Genomic DNA, 26,873 nt, shown 5'->3' with positions numbered 1-26,873 from the left:
TCAAAAAAAAAAAAAGAGGGATAGCATTAGGAGATACACCTAATGTAAATGATGAGTTAATGGGTGCAGCATACCAACATGGCGCATGTATACATATGTAACAAACCACGTTGTGCACATGTACCCAAGAACTTAAAGTATAATTTAAAAAAGGGAAGTTTATAGCACTAAGTGCCCACATCAGAAAGTAAAAAGATCTCAAATTGATACCCTAACATCACAGCTAAAAGAACTGGAGAACCAAGAGCAAACAAACCCCAAAGCTAGCAGAAGATAAGAAATAACCAAGATCAGAGGGGAACTGAAGGAGACAGAGACACAAAAAACCCTTCCAAAAAAATCAGTGACTCCAGGAGCTGTTCTTTTGAAAATAAAATAAGACTTCCAGCTAGAATAATGAAAAGAAGGAAGAATCAAATAGACACAATAAAGATGATAAAGGGGATATCACCACTGACCCCACAGAAATATGAACAACCATCAGAGAATACTATAAACACCTCTATGCAAATAAACTAGAAAATCTAGAAGAAATGGATAAATTCCTGGACACATGTGATCTCCCAAGACCAAACCAAGAAAACGTTGAATCTACCAATAACAAATTCTCAAACTGAGGCAGTAATAAATAACCTACCAAGCAAGAAAAGCCCAGGACCAGACAGATTTACAGCCAAATTCTACTACAGGTACAAAGAAGAGCTGGTACATTTCTTCTGAAACTATTCCAAACATACAAAAAGGAGGGACTCCCCTGTGACTCATTTTATGAGGCCAGTGTTATCCCAATACCAGAGCCTGCCAGAGATACAGCAGAAAACGAAAACTTCAGGCCAGTATCCCTGATGAACATTGATGCAAAAATCCTCAGTAAAATACTGGCAAACCGAATCCAGCAGCACGTCAAAAGCTTATCCATCCACCAAGATCAAGTCGGCTTCATCCCTGGGATGCAAGACTGTTTTAACGTAGGTAAATCAATAACCATAATTCATCACATAAACAGAACTAAAGACAAAAACCACGTGATTATCTCGATGGATGCAGAAAGGGCCTTTAATAAAATTCAACATCTCTTCATGTTAAAAACTCTCAGTAAACTACGTATTAATGGAACATACCTCAATTGTCATTTAAGACAAACCCACAGCCAGTATCTTACTGAATAGGCAAAAGCTGGAAGCATTCCCCTTCAAAACTGGCACAAGGATGCCCTCTCTCCCCACTCCTATTCAACATAGTGTTGGAAATTCTGGCCAGGGCAATCAGGCGAAAGAGAGAGAGAGAGAGGGAGAGAGGGAGGGAGGGAGGAAGAAAGAAGGGAGGGAGGGAGGAAGGGTGTTCACATGGGAAGAGAGGAAGTCAAACTCTGTTTGCAGGTGACATGATCCTATATCTAAAAAACCTTGTTGTCTCAGACCAAAAGCTTCTTAAGCCGATAAGGAACTTCAGCAAAGTCTCAGGATACAAAATCAAAGTGCAAAAATCACAACTATTCCTGTACACCAACAATAGACAAGCAGAGAGCCAAATCATGAATGAACTCTTATTCGCAACTGCTAAAAGAGAATAACATACGCAGGACTATAGCTATTAATAACAAGGGAAGTAAAGGACCTCTTCAAGGAGAACTACAAACTACTGCTGAAGGAAATCAGAGAGGACACAAACAAATGGAACAACATTCTGTGCTCATGGATAGGAAGAATCAGTGTCATGAAAATGGCCATATTGCCCAAAGTAATTTATAGATTCAATGCTATTCCCATTAAACTACCATTGACATTCTTCACAGAATTAGAAAAACACTTTAAAATTCATATGGAAACAAAAAAGAGGCCATGTAGCCCAGACAGTCCTAAGCAAAAAGAACAAATGTGGAGGCATCACACTACCCGACTTTGAACTATACTACAAGGCTACAGTAACCAAGACAGCATGGTACTAGTACAAAAACAGACAGACAGACCAATGGAACAGAATAGAGATCTCAGAAATAAAACTGCACATCTGCAACCATCTGATCTTCAATAAAGCTGACAAAAACAAGCAATGGGGAAAGGATTCCCTATTTAATAAATGGTGCTGGGAGAACTGGCTTAGCCATATGCAGAAAATTGAAACTGGACCCCTTCCATCCACCGTATACAAAAATTAACTCAAGATGAATTAAAGGCTTAAATGTAGAACCCAAAACTGTAAAAACCGTAGAAGAAAATCTAGGCAATATCATTAAGGACATAGTCATGGGCAAAAATTTCATGATGAAAACATCAAAAGCAATGGCAACAAAAGCAAAAACTTTTTGTTGGTCTTCTGCACAGCAAAAGAAACTGTCATGAGTGAACAGACAACCTACAGAATGGGAGACAATTTTTGTGATCTATCCACCTGACAAAAGTCTGATATCCAGAATCTACAAGGAACTTAAACAAACTTACAAGAAAAAAAAAACTTTAAAAAGTTGGCAAAGGGCCAGGCATGGTGGCTCATGCCTGCAATCCCAGCACTTTGGGAGGCCAAGGCAGGGATCACGAGGTCAGAAGATCGAGACCATCCTGGCTAACACAGTGAAACCCTATCTCTATTAAAAATGCAAAAAATTTGCCAGGCGTGGTGGCGCGCGCCTGTAGTCCCCCAGGAGGCTGGGGCATGGCATGAACCCGGGAGGTGGAGCTTGCAGTGAGCCGAGATCATACCACTGTGTTCCAGCCTGGGTGACAGAGCAAGACTCTGTCTCAAAAAAAAAAAAAAAAAAGTTGGCAAAGGACATGAACAGACACTTCTCAAAAGAAGACATTTATGCAGCCAACAACCCTGAAAAAAAGCTCAACATCACTGACCATTAGAGAAATGCAAATGGAAACCACAATGAGATACTATCTCATGCCAGTCAGAATGGTGATTATTAAAAAGTCAAGAAACAACAGATGCTGGTGAGACTATGGAGAAATAGAACATTTACACTGTTGGTGGGAATGAAAATTAGTTCAACCATTGTGGAAGACACTGTGGTGAAATCCTCAAAGACCTAGAATCAGAAATAACATTTAACTCAGCAATCCCATTACTGGGTATATACCCAAAGGAATATAAATCATTCTGTTACAAAGATACATGCATGTGTACATTGACTGCAACAGTATTCACAATAGCAAAGACATGGAATCAACCCAAATGCCCATCAGTGATGGACTGGATAAAAAAATGTGGTACATATACACCATGGAATACTGTACAGCCATAAAAAGGAATGAGATTGTGCCCTTTGCAGGAACACTGATGGAGCTTGAAGCCATTTTCCTCAAAAAGCCAAACACTGCATGTTCTCACAAGTGGGAGCTGAACAATGAGAACACATGGACACATGGAGGAGAACACCACACACTGGGGCCTGTTGGTGGGGTGGGGTGGGGTAGGGGGCAGGTGGAGGGAGCACATCAGGATAAATAGCTAATGCATGCGGGGCTTAACACCTAGGTGATGGATTGATAGGTGGAGCAAACTACCATGCCACATATTTACCTATGTAACCTGCACATGCTGCATATGTATCTCAGAATTTTAATTTAATTTTTAAAAAAATATAAGAAATACTCATTTTTGTCTTAAAGCCAGTTATGTGTTATCGGATTAGAAATTCTTGTTTGTGACATTGCAGAACCCCTTCCATCTGGCCTAATGATAGTAGTAGTATTTTTTAAAGAATGAAGCCCTTTCTTAAAAGCCTAGTTGACTAGGGATCTCAAGTGGACACAGCTGACAGAACTTTGTACTAGAAAGGAGGGAGGATACAGAATGTCTCTTCAGGTATAGTACTAACTTACTTCAAATACCATAGATCTTGAAATGAATGAGCCACTTAGAAAATTCTGTTATCGACACTTAACACTCTGCAGCTTAAGGAAGAGAGAAAGTTTCATAGCCCTGTTATTCATCAAATACTGGTTTTCTACCAGAGATCACAGCCTTGGCTTGCTGTTGTTTTCCTTTTCTACATAATCAAGTGAATTTCCTTTACGTGTAAAACCATCTTTAATTTTAACAGAAATGGTGCTCTTATGGGTTAATGGAGCTAAGTTAAAATCCACTTGCCATCAGTTGCTGCCCTGGTCTATAGGAATTTTCTTAGTGTATTAAATTTGCTGCTTCTGTTTTTTTTCATTTCTTTTGCAAACATGTTTTGAAATATTTCAGACATACTAGTAGACAAATAATAATATAATGAACACCTCTGTTCATACTGTCCTGCTTGTGAGTTAAAACACTGGCAGTAGAGCTAAAGTTTCTGGAGACCCTTCTCTCACATCTGCCCATCATTTTCAGTCATTGGTTTCAAATATTCTTTTTTTTTTTTTTTTTTTTCTGAGATGGAGTCTCGCTTGGTCGCCCAAGCTGGAGTGCAGTGGCACAATCTCGGCTCACTGCAACCTCCACCTCCTGGGTTTAAACAATTCTCCTGCCTCAACCTCCCAAGTACCTGGGACTACAGGTGCACGCCACCACGCCCAGCTAATTTTTTGTATTTTTAGTAGAGATTGGGTTTCATCATGTTGGCCAGGCTGGTCTAGAACTCCAGACCTCAAGTGATTTGCCTGCCTTGGCCTGCCAAAGTGTTGGGATTACAGGTGTGGCCACTGCACCCTACCAAATATTCTGTCTCTTTTTTTTTTTTGGAGACAGAGTCTTGCTCTGTCACCCAGGCTGGAGTGCAGTGGCGCAGTCTTGGCTCCCTGCAACCTCCACTTCCTGTGTTCAAGTGATTCTCCCTGCCTCAGCCTCCCGAGTATCTGGGATTACAGGCGCACATCATCATGCCCTGTTAATTTTTGTATTTTTAGTAGAGACAGGGTTTTGCCATGTTGGCCAGCCTGGATGTTCTCTCATTTTTAAAAAGCAGTTTCACTTTAGACACTAAAAGCAAGTGTCCTAATAAATGCTGAAAAAGAAAAATATTTTATTAGATTATTTGCCCTTACTTCTCTGAATTGAGAATACATTTTCTCAGAAAAAGGTAGAATCCTCAGATTTGTCCATCAACCAAGGGTACCTTAAGACATTTTCTTTGTGTTACAGTGAAAACGACTGTTTTGACAACCTGGAAGATAAGGAGCTAGGCTAAGTCTTACTCACGTCTATCCTGTCTGTCACTAGGAAAGTTTCCTACCTTTCCAAAGGTTAGTGCTCCATTTTGCCCCATGTGGATTTATTTCGTTGAAAATTGCTGCTCATGGCAGGTAGGTCCTGCAACTGGTCCTTTTATTCATCTTCAACTTTCTGGTCTGTGGAGGTTTTTTAGGAGTTGCCTGGAGCACTTAGAACCGACTAGAATATCCCTGTTTTACTTTGCCTAGAAATATCCTGTTATACTTGGTTTTTTTTTTTCTTTACCTGTTCATTCTGACTGTTGCTTCTGTTAAAGATGACTTGATCTAAAGAGTAATCTTAGGCTTAAGTTGTTCTTTTCTTCATTTGTTTTAGAAGGATTCAGGAGATTTATGATTTAAATTTTGACGTTGTGATCATTACAGTTAAAACACATTTTAAACTAATAGTAAAAATATTTTCTACCTAAGAGAAAAAGGGCTAAACCTATTACAAAGGATGACTCACTGTGGAAATACTGATTGTCATGATGTGGTAAGTTTTGCTTTACTCTGCTAATATGGCTACGTGAAGCTCCTTCTGGTCTTAACTGCCTGGACAAATCATAGTGGCCTTATAGTAGCTGGTACTGTTGGAAGACTGGCCTGTATTTCAGTGGATTTGCCAGCTTTTGAAGAACCCATGGTGATTTCTTCTGAGGTTTGCATGTTTTAACTTCCTTCATGCAAATGCTTTTAGCTACTAAGATTTTTATTTTACATTGTGTATTTTTCCATGGAGTATGGTCATTCTGTGTTTTGAGGGCAAGGCAGTGGGGTAGGACTGAGTTGAAAAGCATAATATATGGCTCATCTTTTCTTTTCTTTTTTTTTTTGGATTTTGTGCTGCTTTTATTTTACGAAAAAGCTAATTCAAATCTACATTAAACTAAGTTGAATACAAGTCTTTGTGAAGAAGGCCTGGTAGTCTCGTTTACAAAAATAGCCAGTGCCGTCTTTGGCCTTCACATTTCAGGATGGGCACTTCAAATGGCTTCACATTTGCATGTTTCAGCACTAGAGCCTAGGAATAGACTCTAGTATCCACTGTAAGATGTTCTTCAGCTACGAGAGCATCGAGTCTCTGCAGCAGGTCGTTCTTGGGTAATGACTTCCACAAATTCTCCATCCCCTGGCTTTGGCTTGGGCCTTAGATTTTCTATATCATCTCTGTTAATGATTACTGTCACAATGTGTGTGGTACAGTTTGACAAACTTGGGTCCATACAGACCACTGGAGAACTTTCGGCAGTGTCCCCCTAGTTTGAAAAGGGGTCAAGCTGAGGAATTGGGGCTTGATTCTTCAGGCCTGATATTGTTTCATGCCAGCAAAGGGGGGAGAGAGAGGGTTTCCCAGCTCATTGACGTAATGAGCCACTGTGACTAATGGAAATTGCATATTCTTCAGGTAGGTTGGGGTGAAGTTCAGGTAGTTGAGAAATTCATAGCTCAGAGAGCCTGTCTTCCTTAGAGTATAAAAATTGACTCTCACTGTAAGTAGTCAGTTTCTTCTTCAAGCTCCCGAAGAGCAGTTGCTCCTGGGATTTCACCATAATCTACGAGACCTGCAGGGAACTCTATGCAGTAGCCACCCGTTGGCCGTCAGGACTGTTTCACCAGAATGATACACTCTTAGTGAAGCGTTCTCTGCAGCACAGGGATGATCGCTACATCATCACCAGTCTGTTCTTTCCTGGTTGTACGTTTCACTGAGTCCCAAGTTCCAGTTTTACCAGTAGGAGCCACCTACATTGTTTTTTCAAGCTTGACCTATTTTCCTTCTGAAGTTAACTGCTCCAAAATAATACAGTGTTTCCATTCTGAGAAGATTCAGTTGGTTCTTGGCTCTCCCTTTTCAAACTAGTCTTTGCAGCCCTCAGGAGAGAAGTTCACCTCCAAGGTGTAGGGGTGACAAAGGGAAGAGAATGAAAGAACTACTGGAGGCAGCAGTGTCAGCAGGTGTCAGTGCCACGGCTGGAGACACCGGTGCCTACCGAGGTGCTGAAAGGATGTGCCATGGCTCATCTTTTCAAGTCAACCAGTATTTATCAAGCTGCTCTGTGGAAGGTGCTGGGGACAGGGTGGTACCTGTCCTTAAAACCAGAATGATCAGACTCAGTGGAAAGAGAGTTACAAGAGTTATTTGAACAACTGTTTGTCCCTGATTATAAAATAAGATGGAGTGATAAATACACTAGAATAATAGATAAGCTATTGAAAAAAAAAGTAGAGAATTAATTCCACCTCAATATATCCAAGAAGACTTCATGGCAGAGTTCTTGGAATAGGAAAGGCTTGGAAGGATGGGAGGAGGGGAGGTGTTGTGGTTTCTGAGTTACATAAATAAGTACTTGGAAGCTTAGAAGTGCCTGGAATATCTGGTGTGAGTTGAAGCATTGAGTGCATTAAAGAATAATAGTTTGAGCCAGAGTCAGAAAAGAAGCTTGATGCCAAATCACAGACGGCTGTGAATGTGAGGCTGAGGAATTGGGGCTTGATTCTTCAGGCCTGATACTGTTTCATGCCAGCAAAGGGGGGAGAGAGAGGGTTTCCCAGCTCATTGACGTAATGAGCCACTGTGACTAATGGAAATTGCATATTCTTCAGGTAGGTTGCGGTGAAGTTCAGGTAGTTGAGAAATTCATAGCTCAGAGAGCCTGTCTTCCTTAGAGAGAGTATAAAAATTGACTCTCACTGTAAGTAGTCAGAAGTCTCTTAAGAATACCAATATCAAAAGCTTCATTTTAGAGATTACTTTTGATGCATATATTGTAAAGCCACCTGTTTGAGATATGAAGTCGTTGAGATTTTTCCCATATATGATTTACTTTATCTTGTGGTGGCTACCCAGTTAAATATATTCCTGAAGAGTGTTAATGTGAGGGAACTAAATTTTTGTAAATTGAGTCATTTTAGAGCAGCAAGAATTTTTTTTACAGATTTCTATTGTAATATAATTAATCTGATTATTTTAGAGCAAGACAGTATCCATCCCACCCCCACTCCTGCTCTGTCCTATGAACATATGCTTCAAAATTTTTGTCTTCTCAACATCTTGAACTGAGAAGCCAGTATTTAAATCTTAACCTTTATAACACACTGATTTGTACCATTTGCAGATGACAGAATTCCCTGTTATTCTTAATTTAGAAATAACTTACGTGAGTGGACTTGTTTCTAGTTTGTTTTGCTTGCTAAAGAACACAAGTTGTTTGGGTTTAGGATGGGGTTTGGCACACCTTTTCTGAAAGGGCCAGGTCGTTAATATTTTAGGCTTGGGAACCATATGGTAACTGTGCTTGTTGTAATTGGAAACACCTATAGACTGTACATAAATGAATGGACATGACTGTGTTCTAATAAAACTTTATATATAAAACAGGAAGAGATTGGGGTTTGCTGACTCCAGCCTAGAATTTTCTTCCATTTAAGCTGGTTTCATATCTAAAAGAAAGAGCTGGAAACCATCATTCTTAGCAAACTATCACAAGAACAGAAAACCAAACACCGCATGTTCTCAGTCATAGGTGGGAACTGAACAATGACATCACTTGGACTCGGGAAGGGGAACATCACACATTGGGGCCTATCATGGGGGGGGAGGGGGGAGGGATTGCATTGGGAGTTATACCTGATATAAATGACCAATTGATGGGTGCTGACGAGTTGATGGGTGCAGCACACCAACATGGCACAAGTATACATATGTAACAAACCTGCACATTATGCACATGTACCCTAGAACTTAAAGTATAATAATAATAAAAAAAACATAAATTTTTAAAATTAAAAAAAAAAGACAAGATGTCAAATTACTGCATAAGTTATTCCTATAACGTAGGCACCTGTGGCTTATAGAGACTGCTATTTTTAAGTGTTGCTATGTTGCCTTTATATGTATAACCATAAGCAAAAATTTCTTTCTTCCTGCTCTACCTTTTCCTTAAATATTTTGAATACCCGTCATGTACCAGATGTTAGGCTGAGGATAAATGGTGAAGAGGCAGAGTGGCCCCTGTCCTCACAGAGCTGTAGACCAGTACTGGGGGCAGACAGTAAGCAAACAAAGTAATTCTAGGCTGTGATAAGCACTATGATGTTATCAAGCATGATACTGAGAAGGAATTGGGGGGGGGGTGTTATGTATATAGAGTGTTGAGGGGAGGCTTCCCTGAGGAGGTGAATGAAGTTGAAGCTGAGACCTGAGGCCAAGAGGATTTAGTCATGTGAAAAACCTGATGGGTCAGAAGACAGTCATCCTCCTCTTCTCCCTCCGTGGAATGTCAGTCAGTATAAACGTGGATAAACTGTTCACATTTTCAGAGAAAATATTAAAAGCTATTTTATAGTATTTTCCCCCCTCTTTTTAACTTCCGTTTTAGGTAAGACTAAAAGCAATGAGAACAAATGGAAATTTTTGTCTTCTGGTTAACACACGCACATACATTCTGAGTATACATTGAAGTGTTGGCTACCAGGATAAAAGTTTTAGCACTGTGGCCTATTATTTAGAGCCTTTGGGATGTGTGGAATTTGTTAAGCATTGTTCATTTGCATTTTATAAGGTTGAAACTGCTTGTGTTTCCGTTCTCATGGAGCTCCTGAAGGAACATGCGGTGGGAGAGCGCCCTCTGCTGGCGACTCTCCCTCATCGTGCTCTGCCTACTGTAGCCAGTGTGAGAGGCGAGGCTTCCCAGAGGGTGTGCTCCAGTGGTCAGGCTTTGGGGTCTCACAGGCCTTCCACTGTCATATCACAAACTCTTTAGGTCACATTTAGGAGAATATTCATAAACAGACTTGTACATCCGTAGCTTCTGTGCTCTGTTGCTTTCTTCCTTATCTGTGGCCCTCTAATTACCAGTGCTCTTTCCTGGACTGATTACTGACACTTTCATGGCAGATGAAGAGGGCAGTGTAAACTGAGTGAAGCTCTTGTGTTTTCACCTGCTGTCTTTGGCAGCTAAGAACCACCTAATGTTGCCTTACTTTACTGATACATACTGTTGACAGATGCACGAAATGAATATAAAGTGGATACGTGTGTGGTAGCATTTTGAATCTTTGTACAGGAGGAGCATGTCCTACGTGAAGTGATCATCCTGCGGGAACCTTGACCTAGAGGGATTCACCGTGTTGGCTAGGTTTGGGGTGTTTCATTTTTGTTCTCGGGGTGTTTTGTTTGTTTATTTGTTTTTGTTTTGTTTGTCATTGTTTGTTTTTCATTTTTATTTTGTCCCAACATTTTCCTTTATGGTCCACCATTAGATATTGATCAGTTGAAGCTCATTTTAAGACTCGTTGGAACCCCAGGGGCTGAGCTTTTGAAGAAAATCTCCTCAGAGTCTGTGAGTTGATGCTTTGTAATTATCTGCCCTGTTGGGAGCCTCTGCCACTTGCCTTCTACCAATCTGTACTTTGACCTGGGTGTGTTTGTAAGCACACGTACCCTTTGTATGCTGACTTCCAGGATGAGTGAGGTATAAGATAGTGTGAGTGTGTGTGTGCGTGCACGCATGTGTGCCTGCTTGCATGCACAAGTGTGTTTTATTCTCTATCTGGGTACACACTAAGATCATGGGAGCCTCTGTTAGGCAATAGTATCCCAGTAAAGCAATGAGATTTGAGATTCTAATTCATTCCAAGAGATTAATGCAAAATGTGTGTCTCTGTCCTCAAGCTCTGACTTTCGTCTTTCTCAGAAGTTTCACGTATGCTCTAGAGCTCTTTTCACTGTTTCTAGTGTTTGTTCTCAGCGCATGAGCTTCACCATGTATTTAGTCCAACTTAATCACTAAAAGAATAAAATGTACATTGTCTGCACACTGTTGCCCCTTCCCAAAAGTTATTTTTTATTGTTTTAGAATAGATACTCACATATTCTATGTAAAATGTTCGTTCCCAACAGAGGGACCTTTCTATCCAGTCCCTAGACCCCACTCAGAAGAAACAACTCCACTCTTGATACCTCAGATCCACAGGAATGTGGTTATAAATTTTCCTCCTATTGCCTTGTAATTATAAGTTAAATAACCTGAGACAGAGTTTGGAGCTAGTGCTTTCTTGCTTCTAAGCAGGGACTTAGACAGAAGCCATGGGAATGTGACTCTGGCTTACTTTTGCTATGATTTCCTGCTCTTGGTCATTTTCTTGGGCCAGAGGCATGAGAGAAGCCATGAAAGCCCAGTTTTTTTTCCTTTTTCCCTCAATCTGCCACCAGGCAGTTGAACAAAAGAAAAAATGAGCTGTGGAGCCAAGCTCCAGTTATGCCTTCCTGGATTCTCCTCCCAACATTTATGACCGAAGGGGACCTTTGCCTAGTTGAGAAGACTGCTGGGTAGCTTGAGGCAGGCATAAGTAGGTGAGTTGGAACCGTTCATTCACCTTCCTGACAAAATAAAGAATACCATCATTTGGTATGTATCCAGTACATTTCTTGAAAGGATGCCAAAGCCCAGTGTATTTCTGAACCTCCACTCTGAATTTTGTTTCATTTACTTATTTAAGATAAAGAAGCAAAGGCCCAGAAAGGCAGTGACTTTTCCACGTCATGCACTGAGTCACGTGGCAGAGCTGAGTACAGATCCCAGATGCTGGATAACATGATCCAAACTATAATCGCATGTGGTTACACACTATTTTGGAAGTCATTGTCAGTGTTACTACAATGTCAACCTAAAGAGGTATTTTTCCCCCTTTATGATATATAGAAGCTGGATTAGAGTGAATCAAAGATATCAGACGATGCTTAGAAAGGGCAGTACTTTTTTTTTTTTATGTTTTTTCTTAGAAACACTGTCTTACAGTAAGAGGCCCTAAGGGCAGAGGGAGGGCTGGGAAGGAGCTCAATTAATAAATAGTGCTAATGAGACCACGCAAATTCATTTCCTTCCTGAGAGTGATTCCTAGCAGCCCTTTCTTAGTCTTCTCTTCCATCCCAACCATCTGCCCTATAGATATGTGCTATTAGTCACAAGGAATTCAAACCAAAGTCTAGGTAAAATAGTCAATAGTGTTTATCTCTCATTAATCCATCACTTATTTTTAAGAAAGAAACACTAGGTGCACAGCCTAATAGTGGAGGTCCCTCTGTGAAATGAGGCACATTATATATTTCAACAGCTCTACTGAAATTGAGTACCAGAATACAGAACTTAACCTAAATAATATTATATTGAGTGTAAGAATAAGAAAGGTTTTTTTGTTTGTTTTTTCCTACATAATTGGGGCAAGTGGATAAAAGTAGTTTAAACATCCTAAGGGGTAGACAAGATTAATTTCGTGTTCACGACACGGCCCAAGTACCTGTTTATCTTATGGTAACATAATGGAAAAATAAGGCCAGGTGAGTAAAATTGTTCAGAGATTTTAAAAATTAAAGAAAAAAGACATTAGTGAAGGAATGCAGAAAATAGAAAGCCAACAGCTATTTTCATTCTCCTGAAAAGTAGTGAAGTAGCGATGCCAATAATTATGAAGAAATTGAATGCTGAGTAAGAGAATGCAATAATGGATTGAGAACCTATTAGGATGAGCCATAGGAAAAGGTATAAATGGGTTGTTACGGAGGCCAAGGAAAGAGAATTCATTTGGTTAATGTCCCAGTATTTGTAATAATCAGTGAAAGAACAAAATCATATTAAGAAAGCAAAAGCAGACGGGGCACAGTGGCTCACATTTGTCCTCAAAGCACTTTGGGAGACTGAGGCAGGAGGGTCACTTGAGGCCAGGAGTTTGAGGCTGCAGGAAGTGGTGATCGTGCACTGCACTCCAGCCTGGGAGACAGAGCAAGACCTTGTCTTTAAAAAAAACTAATTAATTAAATTAGATAAAAAAAGCAAAGACCTGACTCATTCATATTTTCCTCCAGAAATAGAATCTTTCTAACCTCTTGACAGAAAGGGGATATAAAACAATAACCTCTTTGACTAAAGGAGACAAAGACAGAATGCGCAGGCCAGGTATTGTTCACAGGAAGGAAGGAGAAGTGGAGGATTTTTACATTTTAAGACCCAATGGTATATTGTTATTGCTGGTTTACTTTGTGGCCCCTTTTTGTTACTTCCCTTGGCATGAAAAGTGTCATTTGTTATGTGATTTGTTAAAGGTAACTCTAAATTCTGTTTCCTAAACTCCTAACAAAATAAAGAATTCCATCATCTGGTGTGGATCTGGTACGTTTCTTAAAAGGACCACAAATCAAAGTGTAATTAATACCTCTTTTGGAATTTACTGGCCTGTCTTTGGGCTTAGGGAGCGTGAAAGGCAACGTGGAGCACATGGCTCGAGCTCTCTCCCGGTGGCCAGCCTTAAACAGATTACTGCTAAGTCATCTGACCACTAGGGAGTTCAGTTCAGAGGACGAGCTAAAGTAGAAAAATTATTTGGGAAAGCCACAAAGAAGTAAAATTGCTTGGCCATGGTGCTTATTGAAGATGACGCTTCACCTGAATGAGGGAATTAGTAGTTAACAAGAAAAGGACTAGAAAAGGGGTTTATTGAATTACATTGAAGATTTTTAAAATCTCACTTCTGCTCTTAGTAGGAACATGATAAACAGTTCTTACATTTTAGAAGAGGGCGAGTTGTATTAACATTGATGGAACAGTTAAAAGAGAGAAGTTGTAGTACAGCTTACATACGTGCCTATACATACAGAAAATCTCATAGTTCTGCCCTTGTCAGATACTTGCAGAGTATTTTGCAGACTTCCCTCCACCTGTTTGTTAAGTGAGGTTAGTTGTTCGCTTGTTGAAGAGACTTGTGGAGGAAATCATATGGCATGCTTTAACACTGTCAGCAGCCTGTGACTTCTGTTTTGCCTTTGCCATTAGCCTCTAACCTTCTCCCTGTCTCCTCTTTCTTCATTTACCATTTTGTGTTTGTGGCAAGTATTTTAAATGTACCACTAACTAATGTCTTTGAAATGTGGCATTGCTTATTAACCCAGATGCCCACGTGTGTCTTAATTCGGAGGGATGGTGCTTTGGAGAACCTGTGCCGCAAAAGTTTAGTCTCTTCCTTGAATGGATATGTTGGATATTTTATTTTGTTCAAAGTTTGAGTCAAAAATTTTAGAATCATCTGTATTTCTCCCACAAACAGGTTTTGGCCGTCAGTACTTGAAAACAGTTCTCTGGCTGGCATCCTGGATCAAGGGGCAGTCTGTTTCCAGGGAACCTAAAATATTTAACAGTAAAGATGATGCTAAAACCAAAGAAAAGTAATTTTTCTTATCTGCATGGCCAGTCACTGACTACATGCCTAGTTACTCATGTCATTCACAGAAGCGACTCATGTCATTCACAGAAGCTTTAACATGCAGCCTTGGGTCCTCGGGTAGGGTGAATGGGGGGTAGGTTTTTTTGTTTGTTTAGGGGTGGCTTTTTGACCTTTTTAAAAACTTGAATTGAAAATTATTTTTTGCACTGTATGTTTAACAATGCCCTTGACTAGGCATCTAAGATATTAACCAGCTTCAGCAGATTATGCGTCTGACGGGAACACCCCCCGCTTATCTCATTAACAGGATGCCAAGCCATGAGGTGAGAACAAAGAGACTGTACAGGGATGTCGCACTGAGAAGCCACGTTCTCATTTTATTGCCACTGTATAACCAACAGTTTTTAACATCACTGGATGCTTGCATGTGCCTTGAGGCCTGCCTATGTGCTATTGCAAGATGTTGACTTTTGGGATAAAATGTCATCCAGTCTTGTGAGATTGGGGATATAATTAGTAAGCTTGTAAATGGAAAATTGTTATTTTTGTATTTGGTTTTGTGAATTTAGTGCTGTGAGGTGGTTTCTTTCTAGGTGCTATGCCTGTAGCTAGGGTGTGCTACTATCATGACCTTTATCAGAAGGGTAGTTAACTGAAGTCCATTAGCATGCTTTCCAATTCATCCACTTTTTTAATGACCAAAAGAGAATTCTTTATTTAAAAACGAAACAAAACAAAACTGAAATATCCAGTACTAATACATACTATGTTTAAAAGAAAATACACAAATAATATAGAATAAATACAAACACTTTGGTACAGTTAGGTACCTTCTTTATTCTTAACTACTTAGTCTGACTCTTGTTTTATTATCAGAGGTGATCGGGGCACTTCTTTCTTTCTAAGATACCCTTAATATTTTGGGGAACCGGGTTGGCATCACAGAGGGCGCCTCCCAGCAACTTTGTTTCTACTTCGGCTATATTCAGGTCATCTGTTGATTTATCTTTATTAAAGGGATGACTGTTCTCTGAATGAGATAATTGTCTCTTACCTGTTTTCCCTTCATCTTTTTATTTACATGTTCAAGTAGAAAGGGATTACAGCCATTTATATATTCAATTCCTAAAACTTTCTTTTCAAAGCAGAAAGATTCTCAGTTGCTTTTCAAAGCAGACCTTTCCTCCTGACTCCACATGCAATCATTAAGAAGGTGAAGGCTGGGTGTGGTGGCGTGTACCTGCAGTTCTCAGCACTTTGGAAGCTGAGGTGGTAGGATCAGTTGAGCCCAGGAGTTTGAGACCATCCTGGGCAACACAGCAATACTGCAGGTCTACAAAAAAATTTAAAAATTAGAGCATGATAGCACACGCCTGCAGTCTCAGCTCCTTGGGAAGCTGAGGCAGGAGGGTTGCTTGAGTCAGAAGTTTGAGGCTATCGTGAGCTGTGATTGTACCAGTGACCTCCAGCCTAGGCAACAGAACAGAGACTGTGTCTCTAAAAAAATTTTTTAATAAATAAGGTGAACTTGCCCAAGCAACCAGATTTTTTGTTTGTTTTTGTTTTGTTTTAAGACAGGATCTCACTCTGTCACCCCAGCTGGAGTGCAGTGGCACAATCTTAGCTCACTGGAACCTCCACCTCCTGGGCTCAAGCTTCCTGGGCTCCATCTCCCTGCTCAAGTGATCCTCTTAACCTCAACCTCCCAAGTAGCTGGGACCACAGGCATGCATCACCATGCCTGGCTAATTTTTTGTATTTTTGGAGACAAGTTTTCACCATGTTACCCAGGCTGGTCTCAAAGTCCTGGGCTCAAGTGATCTGCCCTCTTGGCCTCCCAAAGTGCTGGGATTACAGGCGTGAGTCACCATGCCTGGGCAACCAGAACTTTTTATAACCTGTGTGTGTGTGTGTGTGTGTGTGTAAACATAAATATACATACATACCTTTACTGTTGGATTGTATTAAAACAGAAATTTTAAAAAGGTGTTTAAGATAGACAGCAGACTTTGCTTTTCTCTGAAGGTGATAGTGGGATAGCAGATAATGTTTCTTGAACTCTCACTTGGAACCAAGTACTGTGTTAAGAAAGTACTAGGTTTGTTATCTCTAATCTTCACTCCAAACCTGTGAGGTAGGACTATTATATTAAGTTTATATTAACTTTTTTGTTACCAGTGTTACTTTGTTAGCAAGGTTTAATATTGATGTCCTTTGATGTGCTAAGAGCACCTACTGAAGTCAGCACTATCAAAAGACTGCTGGTCCAAGACTTACTTTGGGAATACCAACCCTTCTACCAATTTTAGCTGTTTGAGAAGGCTGTCTCAGAAAGGGCTACTTCTTACATATCTCGGCCTCAGTTTTTAAACTTCTCATCCTGTGATCAGAAAGCTGATGAAAGAGAACTTGATTGATGAGTATTCTCGTTCACTTGAAATGCAACTGTGAGAGATAGCAGGAATAAAGAAGGTGATGATCGTAACTAGGAAGTTAGGATGGCAGTAAGGGAGAGGTTTTATCAAAGACAGTTATAAACATTGGAGTTAGTGGACTTTGTCAGTTAACACTCGTTCCTTAGCAGGACCAAGATTCTTGCTTTGAGAGAAGTAACATTATTGAACAAAGTAATTCTGAAAACCCTTGTTTTTTCAGGCAAGAAACTATATTCAGTCTTTGACTCAGATGCCGAAGATGAACTTTGCGAATGTATTTATTGGTGCCAATCCCCTGGGTAAGTTGACCATATCCTCACCTCATGGATATTGAATTGGTTATGATATAAATTGGGGATTTGAAGAAGAATTTCTCCTTTTGACCAAATAAAGTACCATTAGTTGAATATTGGAAGGTGATAAATATGGCTTTTATTATCTATTTGTGTTGTCAGATTTTTTTTTAATTATATAAGATGCTTATATGTTTAAATGATCACAGACCTTGGGATCGGGGGAATGGGCAGGTACAGTGAAGAAAGGAGAGAGAGTAACAGGAATGTTGAGAGAAAAGATTGGAGAGGCAGGAAGAAGCAGACACAGAAGAAAGCTGTAGCTTGTTCACAACTGCTGTGGATTCATGGTGTCCCTGAGTGGAGGACAGAAACCACTGAAGTGCAGGTGGGTGTTTAGAGGACCCACCCAGGAACTCCCTGCAGGGTGCTCTGCTCTATCGGTAGCTGCTGTTGCTACAGATCCTGTCATCTTCCACACTCATGAACTTTTCCCCTCCCTTATTCTTTCTCTGCCCCTCAGAGGTGTAACCATCCTCACCTCTTTGTGGAGCTTATTTGCTACCTAAAGTTAAAGAAATGACTTCATATGCCTTCAAGATCCTTGGCAGAGGGAAGTGATGGTGGCAGCTGAAGATATGTGTTGCCTTGGCTAAAAAAGGAATTGCTTTATTATTATTATTATTGTTGTTATTTTTTTTTGGTAGTGTCAGGGTCTCAGTCTGTTACCCAGGCTAGAGTACAGTGGCACAATCATGGCTCACTGCAAGCTTGAACTCCTGGGCTCCAATGATCCTCCCGCCTCAGCCTCCCACATAGCTAGGACTACAGGCATGCATCCCCATGCCTGGCTAGTTTTTTAAAGAATTGTTTGGGCCGGGCACGGTGGCTCAAGCCTGTAATCCCAGCACTTTGGGAGGCCGAGACGGGCGGATCACGAGGTCAGGAGATCGAGACCATCCTGGCTAACATGGTGAAACCCCGTCTCTACTAAAAAATACAAAAAACTAGCCGGGCGACGTGGCAGGCGCCTGTTGTCCCAGCTGCTTGGGAGGCTGAGGCAGGAGAATGGCGTAAACCCAGGAGGCGGAGCTTGCAGTGAGCTGAGATCCGGCCACTGCACTCCAGCCTGGGTGGCAGAGCAAGACTCTGTCTCAAAAAAAAAGAATTGTTTGTAGAGACAGGGTCTCACCATCTACTAATCTTTGTCTCCTGGGCTCATGCAGTCTGCCCACCTCAACTTCCAAAAGTGCTGGGATTCAGATGTGAGCCACCATGCCTGGCTGACTATATTCTTTGAAGGGGAGGACTGATGTGTGCTTCAGATGGTCCCTAAAAGCTGCTTTGCCTGAGCCTCGTTCCCTGACTCTAGAAGAGGGCAGTGGACAGTGCTGTTTAATGATAGACACAGAAAGAGCAGACCAGGACCTCCCTACAATAGGGAAGGGAGCTATGCTATGATAACGAGTATAATCCGCCTTCTCACTTTTCTTAAGATGTGTGGTATGTTTTAAAATCTCACTGCATTTCTTTGCATCTGTGTGGGTCATGTGTCTTCTTAAGGGTCTTGGCAGCTATGCTTCAGGTTTAGTTTTATCTTTTTGAGGGCCAACAGCCATGCTGACCTCTTTAGAAGCTGGGGTGAAGGCTTGGTGATTTTACCTTTTTAAGTACTTCATCCATAGTGGTTATGGAGAGGAATTTTAGTGTTGCTGTGATAATTCTTACAATAGCAGAGATGCTCATGCTCTTTGAAGTATTGGGCAGTTGTGGATGAGTTCGTGTCAGCCTTGGAGATGGAGAGTATGTCATATCTCAGCTGGGTTGCTCTCCTGTCCAAGGATGAATCCACAGTCTCATCAGGGGTAAGTACGATTCTACTGAGATTGGTTTAGGTTTGCATCTGCCCTGGCATGCTCTAATTGACTTTGTATGATTTATTTGAGCTGTATTATCTAGTTCAAGGGTCTGTGAGAAGCTCTCTTTGAGCCTTAAGTACTACAGGATGTTGGGAAAAGATGTTGTGTTCTTTCTTTTTTTTTTTGAGACAGAGTCTAGCTCTGTCGCCCAGGCTGCAGTGCAGTGGCACGATCTTGGCTCATTACAAGCTCCGCCTCCTGGGTTCAAGTGATTCTTCTGCCGCAGCCTCCCGAGTAGCTGCGACAGCAAGTGTGTGCCACCACGCCTGGCTAATTTTTTGTATCTTTAGTAGAGACTAGGTTTCACCATGTTAGTCAGGATGGTCTCAATCTCCTGACCTCGTGATCTGCCTGCCTCGGCCTCCCAAAGTGCCGGGATTACAGGCGTGAGCCACTGCACCCGGCCCATTGTGTTCTTTCTTGTCTGTCATTCTGTTCTGATTTGTCCAGAACAGCCCTAAGCCTTAAGTTTTAGACAGGGCAGTACTCACTGACACCCTCTTAACGGACTCAGAAAGATTTGTTAATTCATTTTTTAGTGGGAGAGGGGAGATATTTGTGTTCCAGCAGCTTATTTATGTCACATAGCTCCTGATAGGTCTTCCCATTCTTTGAAATCATGACGTTGAAACCGCCAAAAGAACTAGATACCACTTTGCTAATGAGTTGAAAGGAGGCTTTGGTCCATCTAGCGCTCAGCACTGTACTTCTCAGCATTTAAACGTGCCTTACAGCCCATTGCCAAACAGTGATGTCATATAATGAGGTTCCCCTTGCCGGGCAGATGGAGTACAGTGTTACTGTCACAAGCTCATGCCCAGCATATTAACTGAGCAGGAACATGCCAGCAATATAAATATTAACAGCTCTGTTTCGTCAGCCACTGACTTTGTTTCACTGCTATTCCCAAAACATGAATTAAAACTTAAATTACCCCTTGATGTTAGTGTGTATATTTATCTGTCAAGATTTTTTTTTTTTAAGAGATAGCATCTCACTCTGTCACCCAGGTTGGAGTATAGTGGCACAGTCATGGTTCACTAAAACCTCGAGCTCTTGCATTTAAGTGATCTTTCCTCTTCCCTATCCCAAGTAGCTGAGACTACAGGCCCATAACACCATGCCCAGCTAATAATATCTTTGAGGAATCTTTTTCTTACCCCTGACCTTAGTGATTATAAGAACATGGTAGTTTTTACCCTAGGGGTAATAGAGACTTGTCATATAATCTGTGTTCAATTATAAAATCAACAGCTGATAAGGTTTCTTTTTCTAAGAGGAGAAGACCATCAGAAGAATATATGTATATATAATCCAGGCATTCGCCTAGTACTGTACTTTAAAGTGTAAACTAATGAACTTGAATTGACACATGAATATTCACTTTGTTTCTGTATCCCCCTGAAGCCCATATTTCTCCAGTGGATTACTCTGGAATTCAAGCTGTAGGACAGGGGTGTTTTACAGCCTCTAGTATACACAGCAGTCGATCTCCATAGGAAGCTGTCCTCTTCACTATTCACCCCGACCCGCTCCACATTTAAGAAGTAATTTGCAAAGTCTCAAAAGCCTATTTCACCACAATGGTAACTGGTTATATGGCAGTATTTATCCTCCCAAGTGCTGCCATGCTGAAAGACAAAAATACTCATTTGAAATATAGAGTTAGACAAATCACCATTTTGTAACCCCTTATGAAAGAAATCATTGCTTTTGGAAAGGAAACCCAGTGAATGCAAAAAGCCATAAGTGAAAGGAACAGATATTTATTTGGTACCAAAATATCCCACAGATTACTTGCTTTGGTTAAAGGGAAAACATCTTAACCCAGTGATCAGTTTTAGCTCATTAGTAGTGGGACAGATGGCCTTAATGCACTATCACGTGCATGACATCACCTGTATTTTTGCTGAAAATGTTTAACCTGATTCTTACCATAATTTTTGACCTAACTTCTGGTTTTTGGGAAGTACAGGGGATAGTGGAAAGCAGGGTGTAGACACATGACAGCAAAAGAAGCAAAATCAGACACATCCCGAGAAACGGTCATTCTCAGGACAACCAGAGGGTCTCTTCAGATCAAAATCGGGAAAGAACAGGGCTTAGAAGTAAGGAGATTATTCTAGACTAAGGGAGACTAAAGAAATCCAGTCAGTTGCAGTGCATGGCCCCTAATTGAATCCTGGTTTGAACAAACTAGTTCTAAAAGATAATGTTGGAATAATTGGAGAAATTTTAACAACTGGATTTTAGATGATATTTAGAAATTATTTGTCAGAGATGATAACAGTATTATGATTATATAGGAAGATGTCTTTGTGTTGAAATATTTGGGGAGGGTAAAGTGTCATGTCTATAATTTTATTTTAAAACAGTTCAGAAAAACATATAAATCCATACAAAAATGTTAATTGTTGAATCTGCATGCTGGGCATATGAGTGTTCACTTTATCCTTGTTTTTACTTTTCTGTTTCTGTATATTTGAAATTTTTCATAGTGAAATTTTTTAAAATAAAATTCCCTTTGATTTTAATACCATGTCTCACCCCCATCACCATGTAAAACCCCCAGTTTATTCACTGTTTGAAGATCTGTTTGATGAATATTTATTTGTCTTATGTTAGTAAATAAACAGCGAAGGGGGACAAACAACAACAACAACAACAAACACACAAAAAACAGTCCTGCCTACCTATTCTAGATTACTGTAGCTGTAGACTTTTGTTTTTATACAGTTTGACTACACTGGTAGCAGTTTGACATTGACATTCCACAAAAGCCTGTTCAAACACAATCCTAGTCATTTAAAAAAATTCTTCTTTAGTAACATGTTCTTTAAAAATACAAAATACAGGAGGAGGGTGAGGGTTGAGAAATAACCTGTTGGGTACAATGTTCACTATTTGGTTATTGGGCACACTGGAAGCCCAGTCCCCATCACTGAGACCCATGTGACAAATGTGCATGTGTACCCCCGAATCAAAAATAAAATAAAAAATTTTAAACATACAAAATACAGATACACACACACGCGTAAAGGAGAAAAGGGCCAATATAGCCTAGAGTAGATATTTTTGGAGGAGAATTCTTTGTTTGGATATGAAGGGCCAAAACTGTTTGCTTAATAAGGCATACTTTTTTGTAACATGTTAAAAACTATTTTCCTTCCTGTCTGTGGTACTGATAGCTGTCGACTTGCTGGAGAAGATGCTTGTATTGGACTCAGATAAGAGAATTACAGCAGCCCAAGCCCTTGCACATGCCTACTTTGCTCAGTACCACGATCCTGATGATGAACCAGTGGCCGATCCTTATGATCAGTCCTTTGAAAGCAGGGACCTCCTTATAGATGAGTGGAAAAGTAAGTCCTAAGGGTAGGATTAACATCTTGTACCACTAACCAAAAGCGGTGGGAAAAATAAAAACTGAATGGTCATAACCAACTTGCTAAAGCTTGTAGTTGAGGTCTGTAATGCAGAATGAATATGTTCTCTGGTGGAAAGTGTTGTAGACAGTGATACTCTCTGGACCTTTGAGATACTTACGTCTGGTCTGATTTTATGCACAGCCCCTCACATACAGGAGCTTTGCATGGAGATTTGAGGTTTTCAGAGTCATTGCATTTACAACATCTCTCTGAGCTAAGTAAAGAATAGGATATTTTTACAGTTTTACAATTAGTAGAACTGGGGCAAAGAGAATCTATGTCTTATCAGTTAACTTAGAACTAGTTCGGGACATAGCCAGGAATGGAACCCGTGTGTCCTGTGTCCAGTCCCATATTCTTTCCATAAAACACAAGTTCAGAACTCCAGTTAAATCCAAAGAGCCAAGACCATCTGTTGCCGTAGCTTGTGAGAGTGCTCTTTCATTCTTGAGCACCTCCGTAGAGAGCTTAAGAGGCACTCAGCAATGAAAAACATGAGAAAAAAAAGGTTCTTTTCTATGTCCCTGGAACTTCTGTGTGATAACGTGCTCCATTAGGATATTACATACAAGCTGTGAGGTAGCCCATCATACCACTACCTGGACAGGGAGGAAGGATCTTGAGTGAAGTCAGAGTGCTCGCCAGCAAAGAGAACAGCCTAAACTCTCACGTCTTACTTTTCCTTCCCAATGTCTAGGCCTGACCTATGATGAAGTCGTCAGCTTTGTGCCACCGCCCCTCGACCAAGAAGAGATGGAGTCCTGAGCACCTGGTTTCTGTTCTGTCGATCCCACTTCACTGTGAGGGGAAGGCCTTTTCACGGGAACTCTCCAAATATCATTCAAGTGCCTCTTGTTGCAGAGATTTCCTCCATGATGGAAGGGGGTGTGTGTGCGTGTTAGTGTGTGTGCATGTGTGTGTCTGTCTTTGTGGGAAGGTAAGACAATATGAACAAACTATGATCACAGTGACTTTACATGAGGTTGTGGATGCTCCGGGGCAGTCTCCACCTTGCTCTTCTTTCTGAGAGTCGGCTCAGGCAGGCAAGCTTCTGTCTTTTTAGGAATATGTTCAGTGCAAAGTAAAAAAATAATGAATTGTCCCCAATCCTGGTCATGCTTTTGCTACTTTGGCTTCTCCTGTGACCCCCACCTTGAGGGTGGGGCATAGGCTTGACAACATCCCACAGTGGCACAAGAGAAGGCCCACACCTTCTGGTTGCTTCAGACCCGATGCTGTCCCTTAGTGATGTGTACAGCCAAAAAGGACCAACCGGCTTCTGTGCACTAGCCTGTGATTAACTTGCTTCGTATGGTTCTCAGATCTTGACAGGTGTATTTGAAACTGTAAATATGTTTGTGCCTTAAAAGGAGAGAAGAAAGTGTAGATAGTTAAAAGACTGCAGCTGCTGAAGTTCTGAGCCGGGCAAGTCGAGAGGGTTGTTGGACGGCTGCTTGTGGGCCCGGAGTAACCAGGTAGCCTTCAGAGGCGGTCATGTGTGCATGTGAGTGCATGCGTATATGTGCGTCTCTCTCTCCCCCTCACCCCCAGGTGTTGCCATTTCTCTGCTTACCCTTCACCTTTGGTGCAGAGGTTTCTTGAATATCTGCCCCAGTAGTCAGAAGCAGGTTCTTGATGTCATGTACTTCCTGTGTACTCTATTTCTAGCAGAGTGAGGATGTGTTTTGCATGTTTGCTATTTGAGCATGCACAGCTGCTTGTCCTGCTCTCTTCAGGAGGCCCTGGTGTCAGGCAGGTTTGCCAGTGAAGACTTCTTGGGTAGTTTAGATCCCATGTCACCTCAGCTGATATTATGGCAAGTGACATCATCCTCTCTTCAGCCCCTAGTGCTATTCTGTGTTGAACACAATTGATACTTCAGGTGCTTTTGATGTGAAAATCATGAAAAGAGGAACAGATGGTTATATAGCATTTTCATTCATGCCATCTGTTTTCAACCAACAATTTTTGAGGAGTTATCATGGGAAAGATCAGTGCTTTTCCCAGGAATATCCCAAACTTCAGAAACAAGTTATTCTCTTCACTCCCAATAACTAATGCTAAGAAATGCTGAAAATCAAAGTAAAAAAGTAAAGCCCATAAGGCCAGAAAACTGCTGTCTTTCTCTAAATATGATTACTTTAAAATAAAACAGTAACAAGGTGTCTTTTCCACTCCTCTATGGAAAAGGGTCTTCTTGGCAGCTTATCATTGACTTCTTGGTTTGGGGAGAAATAAATTTTGTTTCAGAATTTTGTATATTGCAGGAATCCTTTGAGAATGTGATTCCTTTTGATGGGGAGAAAGGGCAAATTATTTTAATATTTTGTATTTTCAACTTTATAAAGATAAAATATCCTCAGGGGTGGAGAAGAGTTGTTTTCATAATTTGCTGAATTTCAGGCATTTTGTTCTACATGAGGACTCATATTTAAGCCTTTTGTGTAATAAGAAAGTATAAAGTCACTTCCAGTGTTGGCTGTGTGACAGAATCTTGTATTTGGGCCAAGGTGTTTCCATTTCTCAATAAGTGCAGCGATAACCGTGCTCCAGAGGGACCGGGTGGACCCCCGAGTCAACTGGAGCAAGAAGGAAGGAGACAGACTGACGCTGATTCCCTCTCAGCCGGGACTCTCCCCCTTTCAAGGAGAGTGAACGTAAAGGCCTCATCTGCTTTATTGCAGTTCAAATCCTCACCATCCACAGCAAGATGAATTTTATCAGCCATGTTTTGGTTGTAAATGCTAGTGTGATTTCCTACAGAAATACTGCTCTGAATATTTTGTAATAAAGGTCTTTGCACATGTGACCACATACGTGTTAGGAGGCTGCATGCTCCGGAAGCCTGGACTCTTAAGCTGGAGCTCTCGAAAGAGCTCTTCGGTTTCTGAGCATAATGCTCCCATCTCCTGATTTCTCTGAACAGAAAACAAAAGAGAGAATGAGGGAAATTGCTATTTTATTTGTATCCATGAACTTGGCTGTAATCAGTTATGCCATATAGGATGTCAGACAATACCACTGGTTAAAATAAAGCCTATTTTTCAAATTCAGTGAGTTTCTCAAGTTTATTATATTTTCCTCTTGTTTTTATTTAATGCACAATATGGCATTATATCAGTATCCTTTAAACTGTGACCTGGCATACTTGTCTGACAGATCTTAATATTACTCCTAACATTTGGAAAATGTTGATAAAGCTCCTTAGTTGTACATTTTTTGGTGAAGAGTATCCAGGTCTTTGCTGTGGATGGGTAAAGCAAGGAGCAAATGACGAGGTATTAAGCACTGGGGCCTGTCTTATCTACACTTGAGGGTAAGAGTGGCCAAAATGACAGGGCTCAGCAGACTGTGGCCTGAAGGCCAAATCTGGCCCACCACCCGTTTGGTGTAGTCTGCTAAGAATGGCTTTTACATTTTTAAATGGTTGGGAAAGAAAAACAAAAAGAAGTAGTTTTTTAGCAGGTAAAAAGTAATGTAAAACCTAAATTCCAGTATCCATAAATAAAGTTTTATGAGAATAGAACCATGTTCATCTGTTTATGTATTGTCTGTGGCTGCTTTTGTGCTACAGTGACAGAGGCAAATAGTTGCAGCAGAAACTATAGGACCTCCAAAATGTCAACCATTTACCATCTGGCCCTTTAGAGAAGTCTGCTGACCCTTGTCCCAGGGCTACAGTTTTCTCATCTATACAGTGAAGCTCAAGTTTTCTTCATCTGTGACATTCAAGACTATAAGCCATATATTTTTATTATAAAACTGCCAGAGAGAAGGTTGGGTTTGTGTATATATATGTACATTGTTTGTAAGCTTTTAGGCAAATGTATTTTATGACTTTTTCTTAGCTGGCTACGGTCCTTGAAAATACTCTTCAGAATGACTGAATTGCATCACGGGATGAAAGAGCCACAAGGTCTCAGAGCTGATTTCTCAGGGACTTTGCTTGATGTGCTTCCTTTCTTGGTGTCCTTGGAATGACACCCAGCAGGTGTCCCAGGGTGGACAGTGGGGCTCAGCCTGTGAGGATATTGAGAGCTGGGGTTTTGTCTAGGCCCTGGCTGGCAGCGGGGAATGAAGGCAGTGATAGAAGGCAGACCAAGCATAGTCTCCTTTCCATCCCCAGTGACTTTGTAAGGAGGTGAGAGAAAAGGGCCCCGGTTATTACATGGGGTCCTTTAGCTCCGGTAAGAATCAGACAGTTGTAGGGAGTATTTTGCATTCACATACCAGACATGAGAGCAGCCTTCCTCCTAGGCTTCTGAGAAGAGGGCCTGCTTAGCCCAAGGAGAGTTGACACCAGAAAAAGCTCCCCTGAAGTGAAACCACTTAAAATGGGGACCAAAATATCATAGAATGTGGTGGACACTGGGGGTAGGGGAAGCCTGAATGAAACTTTAATCATGAAAATGGAACATAATGATAAAAGCATGTT

At 40.9% G+C, this 26,873-nt stretch overlaps 1 protein-coding gene and 1 pseudogene across 4 annotated transcripts in view; one reads left to right on the top strand and one right to left on the bottom strand.

Annotated features, from left to right (window-relative positions):
• The window catches only part of MAPK14 (mitogen-activated protein kinase 14), an 85,389-nt gene extending 59,900 nt beyond the window's left edge, over window positions 1-25,489 (top strand). For 2 of the 4 annotated variants that reach the window (XM_011945359.1, XM_011945362.1), the window contains 4 exons: window positions 10,410-10,489; window positions 17,019-17,097; window positions 22,199-22,372; window positions 23,136-25,489. In XM_011945359.1, coding sequence (XP_011800749.1) covers window positions 10,410-10,489; window positions 17,019-17,097; window positions 22,199-22,372; window positions 23,136-23,203 — 401 coding nt within the window. In that variant the 3' untranslated portion in view covers window positions 23,204-25,489. Of the gene's footprint in view, window positions 1-10,409; window positions 10,490-14,606; window positions 14,687-17,018; window positions 17,098-22,198; window positions 22,373-23,135 lie in introns of all 4 variants that reach the window. The other 2 variants (XM_011945360.1, XM_011945361.1) reach the window with 2 other exon arrangements.
• LOC105514241 lies at window positions 6,079-7,162 on the bottom strand (annotated as a pseudogene).
• Window positions 25,490-26,873: the final 1,384 nt, after the last annotated feature.

The sequence above is a fragment of the Colobus angolensis genome, unplaced genomic scaffold, assembly GCF_000951035.1.
Source record: "Colobus angolensis palliatus isolate OR3802 unplaced genomic scaffold, Cang.pa_1.0 Scaffold24, whole genome shotgun sequence".
NCBI lineage: Eukaryota > Metazoa > Chordata > Mammalia > Primates > Cercopithecidae > Colobus > Colobus angolensis.
This window is presented reverse-complemented; position numbering and strand designations above follow the sequence as displayed.